This window comes from Syngnathoides biaculeatus, chromosome 9, assembly GCF_019802595.1.
Source record: "Syngnathoides biaculeatus isolate LvHL_M chromosome 9, ASM1980259v1, whole genome shotgun sequence".
NCBI lineage: Eukaryota > Metazoa > Chordata > Actinopteri > Syngnathiformes > Syngnathidae > Syngnathoides > Syngnathoides biaculeatus.
The window spans coordinates 20,857,292-20,863,424 of record NC_084648.1 but is presented as its reverse complement, the minus strand read 5'-3'; the positions used below and the strand labels follow the sequence as shown (position 1 = coordinate 20,863,424).

Below are 6,133 nucleotides of genomic sequence, written 5' to 3'. Positions count from 1 at the left end.
GCTGTGATTGGTCAGAAATTTGGAGCGTTTCCGGGTTACCGAGCTCACGTGATCGCGATCGTCGAATGAGCTCTCTCGTGTAAAGTTTTTCTTACGTAGCTTTGACGTATTTTATGCTGCTCGTTAGTCAGAGACCAATAATATGAAATTGTTGAGTCTTCCTCAATTCAAACATTGTTGGACACAAACAACGTTCGTGTTGTTGCTTAAAAAAATTATTTAAAAAGTCCGATCATCATCCAAAAATAATTCCGTTTGAAATACACTTCAGACTTCGACGACTCCATTCATTTTTATTATTATACAGCCATCATTTTAAACGTTATTAGTCGTATGTACCTTTTTAAACTTTTAATGTTATTTATCCCATTTGATTAGGGTATGCACTTGTTAATACTATTGCACCACATTTTCTAAATTATTTTTTTAACTAGTGAAAATATAGTTATGCCTGTTTACCGTTTCTTAAAATTTGCTTCAAACAAATGGCCACCAAAAAAACCTACTGCATAAAAGTGTGTACATATACCCCAAGTTGTGGTTTGTTGAGTGATGATCTGATCCCAAGGCATATTCATTGACAGTAGACACAAACATACTGTACTTCTGGCAGATTGGTGTTTTTTTGTTTTTGTTTGTTTTTTGGTTTTTATGCGCGTCTCCACTCCAAGTTAGGTGGCACAACGGATCTCAGCCAGATGTTTGGAGTTTGGGATCTTCCGTTTGAGGAAGCAAAGTTCAACAACCGAGTGAAACATTTACGTTGTGCTGACCCCTCATTCAGACCGTTGATGAAACAAGCCTCATGTTGTCCTTGGAGTCTTTCATAACATTGCGCGTATGTGCGTCCGTGGCATTGCTCAATCTCGAACTGATGGCACAGTCCCGTTCACCTTCAGACTTTGGAGACGTCCTCCCTTGGATCATGTTGGCCAGTGACCTGCAGGCTCCTCCCACTCAGGCGGAGGCCAACTTCTGGACACGAGCTGAAAACGAACCGCCACCACCTTCTCTCGGTCTGTCACCTCCCCTTCTGCGTTACTTTCTGTTGGCAATGTGGTGCAGTCGTGCGGCGCTGCGTCTGCTCCGGCCGCCGACCCTCGCTGGGGGTCCGGCAGCCTTCGCACGGAGGGACATGTCGAGCCGACATCGGGTGTATGTCACGCGCCAGATCCCACCGGAGGGCCTGAAGATCCTCCGCGAATCTGGACAGTGAGTGACCGAAATGATTGGTACTTTATTTGTAAGAAATAGCCCAAATGGTCATTTTTGTGAGACCACATACTTCTGTTCAAGTGCATAGTTGAGTAAACTGTGTGCGTGTGTGCGCGTGTGGTGGCTGTCCGTCACCCAGCGGGTGAGATAAGACAAGTAAACTAAAAAGTACGTCTACGTGGGAACGGCTGAACTAAAAAAAAAAAAAAAAAAAAAAGTCAAATTATACAATTCAAAGTCATATTTCGACTTGGTTGCTTTGACTTCAACTTTGTATATTTTCGATTTGCGAAAATGATTTCACCAGGGTGCAGTTTGAGCTGTGGGACTCCGACGACGTCCCGGTGCCGAGGACGGAGCTTCTTCGGAAGGTCAAAGGCGTCGACGCCCTCCTCTGCGTGCTGACCGAGAAGATCGACGCCGAACTGTTGGATGCCGCAGGTTTGAAGACGTAGCGTCAATGAAGTGGCACAATCGGCGCCGAGAATGAGCGTGTCCCGTTGTGGCCCTGCAGGTCCCAACCTGAAGGTTCTCAGCACCATGTCTGTGGGATTCGACCATCTCTCTCTGGAGGAACTGAAGAGAAGGTGATTCTGATACCACACATTCCTTGAAGCCGTAAAGTCTGATCTTAAGAGAGTCGAGCCATTTGAACCAGACTACTTACTGGGAGTAGCGTCAGTGCAGGCAGAGATACGAGCGATAGCCCAAACCAAGAGTCTAGTTATGGATTACTGGACTCACCAAAATTTCTTCTTTTCTGGTTTCAAGTCTTGGCAGTAGTGGGTCAGTCTCCAGACTTGGATTTGGGACCAAAAGGTGGAATGTTGAAATGATTTTTTTATTTTTTTTGATGTGCCCTGTGATTAACTGCCGGAAGCACGGTGGAGCGACTGGTTACAGCGTCTGCCTGAAAGTTCTGAGGACTGGGGTTCAAATCTCGGCCCCGCCTGTGTGCAGTTTGCATGTTCTCCCCGCTCTTGTGTTGGTTTTCTCCGGGAACTCCGGTTTCCTCCCGCATCCCCAAAACATGCATTGTTTGGAGACTCTAAATTGACCTTAGGTGTGATTGTCTTTGCAAACGTTTTTTTTTTTGTTTCTGTGTGCCCTGCGATTAGCTGGCGACCAGTCCAGGGTGTACCCAGCCTCCTGCCTGAAGATAGCTAGGGTAGGCTCCAGCACTACCATAACTGTTGCGGCTCAGATAATGGATGGATGATTGACTGACAACCAGTCCATGTCCAACCCCGCATATCATGGCCCAAAGTCAGCTGGTTAGCACAGTGAACCCCAATGACGACGAGTGGTACGGACAGTGGATAGATGAACTAAAACCATCATCGAGGATGATTTAAAAACTGTTTTCCGTCTCTGTAGATTTTCTGTTACACGTACGACACGACAGAACCAGTTCTCACGTCACACACATTCTGTGCCTTGAGTGATCTAGCAATGAATTTGTGTGTCCACGCAGAGGAATCCGTGTGGGTTACACGCCCGACGTTCTGACAGATGCCGTCGCCGAACTGACTGTGGCTCTGCTCTTGACAACTTCCAGGAGGCTCGTGGAGGCCACGCACGAAGCCAAAACGTAATTTTGCACTCGAATGCGCTTTCAGTTCCTCTAAATCCAAACATTCTAGACTGTTTTATAACACCCGAGATCCTTTGAACCCTGGATTCAGCGGAGGTTGGGGGACTTGGAGGACTCTGTGGCTTTGCGGACACGAATTGGCTAACAGCACCGTGGGGATTTTAGGCCTGGGGAGGATCGGTGAGAGCCCCGCAAAAACGACCGCATCGAACAATCCCCAAATAGTTCTACCTGTCTGACTCTTGTTTGTCTTTGGTTTTCGAGGCGTGGCCATCGCTGAACGCCTGGCTCCTTTCAAAGTGAAAAAGTTCATCTACACGGACATGGCTCCTCGGCCCGACCTGGCCGGTGGCATTAACGCGGAGTACGGTAAGAACCGGTCCGGTGCTTTTGAACTTGGAATTCAACGTTCTTCAGTCTCGTCTTTTTTTTCCCCTTAAGTGTCGTTTGACGAGCTGGCGAAGCGGTCAGATTTCCTGTTGGCGTGTTGCGCTTTAACGCCGGAAACACACATGATCTGCAACAAGAAGCTTTTCTCCAAGATGAAAACAAGCGCCATCTTCATTAACACGAGCAGGTAAGCGTCCAAAATTTGCCAACCGAAATAAGAACAGACCTTCGGCTTATGTCGCCTTCAGTCGCCCACCTCACCCTGAACACTGATTAGCGCTTCCCCGCCCGCATACACTCAGGCATCATCATCATCATCGAGGATTAAAAACACAATTTTTAAAAAAGGGTTTATTTAGCATTGTGCTCCTAATCACATAAAAACAGATGAATAAAAACATACAACTTAAAACAAAGACAAAAGTGCCACATGACAGCTATAAAAATAAATGTAGGGTCGCAGCTATGAGTCATCGTATATTCATTTTTCCAGAGGCGGTGTGGTCAATCAAGAGGATCTTTACGAGGCCCTGGCCAATCAGCAGATTGCAGGCGCAGGATTAGACGTGACCGTCCCTGAGCCTCTCCCCACTGACCATCCACTGTTTACCCTCAAAAACTGTGGTAAGCTCCTCGTCGTCGATCGTGTTGTCTCGGGGCGGCCATTCCGGCTTTTAGTGGTGTGCCACAGGAAATGATCCATTTTCACTAAACTGCTCAGAATATGTGCATTCATCAGCTGGTGAAGCGTTGGCCTCACGGTTCTGAGGTCCCCGGTTCAATCCCGGACCCGCCTGTGTGGAGTTTGCACTTTCTCCCCGTACCTGGGTGGGTTTTCTCCAGGCACTTCGGTCTCCTCCAACATGCAGCATTAATTGGAAACTCTACAATTGCCCCTAGGTGCGATTGCGAGTGTGACCGTTTGTCTCTATGTGTCCTGCGATTGGCTGGCGACCAGTTCAGGGTGTACCCCGCCTCCTGCCCATTGGCTCCGGCACTCCCCGCGACCCTTGTGAGGATAAGCGGCTAAGGAAATGGATGGATGTGAATTTATTCCAAATAACGTATCTTTGTTGATCTATCCACGTCAGCGATGTACAGTGACAGAGCAATTAAATGCCCTTCCGCTACTTATCTGGACAAAAGGCCCAAGACGCTTATTTTCAATGAGGTGGTGGACTAAAGCCATTAGTTAGCCCTTTAATGTGAAAGATTTTTAACGTTTGGACAAACAAACCTCATCGTATGGTATTGGCAGTTCATGAGAAAGGAAGAAAATGTCTGAGTTAGGAAGCTGATAGCGCTATTACATTGATCGACACAATCTAGTCGCGGAGAAATCGACTATAGTGTTGCGTTCAACTAAAGAGGCCCAGATTCCAATTCACATTTGTGAGTATATTGAGACAAGATCATCATTTCAGTATGAGATGATTTATCTTTTTAGTGCTGGGTAAAAAACAACAACAAAACTACAATGGAACAACATTTCAGAGTCAAGCAAGGTTTGAGCTCCGCCTTGTAGTTTACTTTTAATCTTAAAGGTCCCACGCCATCAGATTTTTGATCATCTTTGGTCAGGTTTGCAAGATAATTCCTGTGGAAAATTCTCAGTCCTTTTTCAAGCGATTCCATCTCGTCGGTCTTTTGACGCCCGGCAGGTTGAGACGGCAGGATTTCTCAAGAATATCTGACTTTAATGTAATTGGATTGCTCGCTTTAACCCTCTGTTAACCAAGCAGGGTTCCAGATGATCTGAAAATGTTCAACACTGGTCAATAATGGCAAATGCCAAGTCGGTAAACTGGAAAAGGGGCCCCGATGTACCATGTGCAAAAATGAAACATAGGGTCAACAGAGGGTTAGTCAGACAAAGCGAGGTCGAGACGGGGTTTGGTGTGGGAAAACTGGAATCCCGAGTTGAGTCCTCGATCAGTTCCAACATCAGTGACCTCACAGATGGGGGGGGGGGGGACAAACAAAAAAAAAAAACACTAAAATAATGGCCAGAGGCCTCAACAACAAAAAAAATGAAATCTAGCTAACGTTTGCTCCTCCCACAGTGATCCTCCCACACATCGCCAGTGCCTCGTACAGCACCCGCAACGCCATGTCCGCCCTGGCAGCCAACAACCTCCTGCTCGGCCTCCGGGGTCAACCGATGATCAAAGAGCTCAAACTGTGAACCGGCGATTCAATCGAATCTAAAGAACGCAGCAGCTCATGTTGCTATTTTATAGAAAGGTTGATCATAAAAAAAAAAAAACATCCCATACAACTACATTTCTATTTTTTTTAATGTGCATGTACAACTGAATGAACAATACATTCAACAAAAACTTGGTCCATTTATGGTTACACTATGTTAGCGTTACGGGGAAAGAACGCAAAAGACCCCTGACAGTTTGGCCTCGATCAACAAAATCTTTTTAAGCAAAAACGCTCAAGGCAGCGACAGGAGTTGGTTCATTCGGGCCTTTTGCTATTGATGCTACGAATGCACTCAAAGTAACAGACATCACTACTTTGGCGCTCGAATGAAGAAATTAAACGTGAGCGACACGGGCGAAGAGATTGGTCTACCAGTACGATCCAGTTACATTTGATTGTAGACAATGGAAAAAGAAAAAAAAAAGAGAATAGCTCATGTTTACGACAAGAGCATCACAAGACCGACATGAAAATGAGTCATGCTGGTACACATCGAAACTGGAGATGGTTCACGCAAGAATTCAGCAACTGTTGTGAACTCGACTTCAATTAGTAAAACGCTAAATGGCAAAATATGGCACTTGTAATTGTTTTAAGAGCGTTTCAGATACTTTTCAGATTGCTTCTGTTCTTTTTTAATCCAATAACGACTCCAGTGTAAATAAGGTGCTGAACAGGAATAATTGGATGATTCTCACAGTGTTCAGTGATACAAAAAAAAAA

At 45.8% G+C, this 6,133-nt stretch overlaps 1 protein-coding gene across 1 annotated transcript; it reads left to right on the top strand.

The window, feature by feature from the left end:
• Window positions 1–638: 638 nt before the first annotated feature.
• Window positions 639–6,111, top strand: grhprb (glyoxylate reductase/hydroxypyruvate reductase b). The gene is made up of 10 exons (XM_061831049.1): window positions 639–1,212; window positions 1,523–1,656; window positions 1,730–1,802; window positions 2,690–2,806; window positions 2,901–2,989; window positions 3,074–3,178; window positions 3,251–3,386; window positions 3,693–3,823; window positions 5,263–5,394; window positions 5,425–6,111. The coding sequence occupies exons 1-9, from the start codon at window positions 806–808 to the stop codon at window positions 5,382–5,384; spliced, it is 1,314 nt and encodes a 437-aa protein (XP_061687033.1). The 5' UTR covers window positions 639–805; the 3' UTR covers window positions 5,385–5,394; window positions 5,425–6,111.
• Window positions 6,112–6,133: the final 22 nt, after the last annotated feature.

Excerpts from the sequence above, each read along its gene's own strand:
- grhprb (XM_061831049.1), top strand. The coding sequence starts at position 806 with ATGTTGTCCTTGGAGTCTTTCATAACATTGCGCGTATGTGCGTCCGTG. Across the intron at positions 1,213-1,522 it reads ATCCTCCGCGAATCTGGACA|GGTGCAGTTTGAGCTGTGGG; the intron begins GTGAGTGACCGA and ends TGATTTCACCAG. Across the intron at positions 3,824-5,262 it reads GTTTACCCTCAAAAACTGTG|TGATCCTCCCACACATCGCC; the intron begins GTAAGCTCCTCG and ends CTCCTCCCACAG.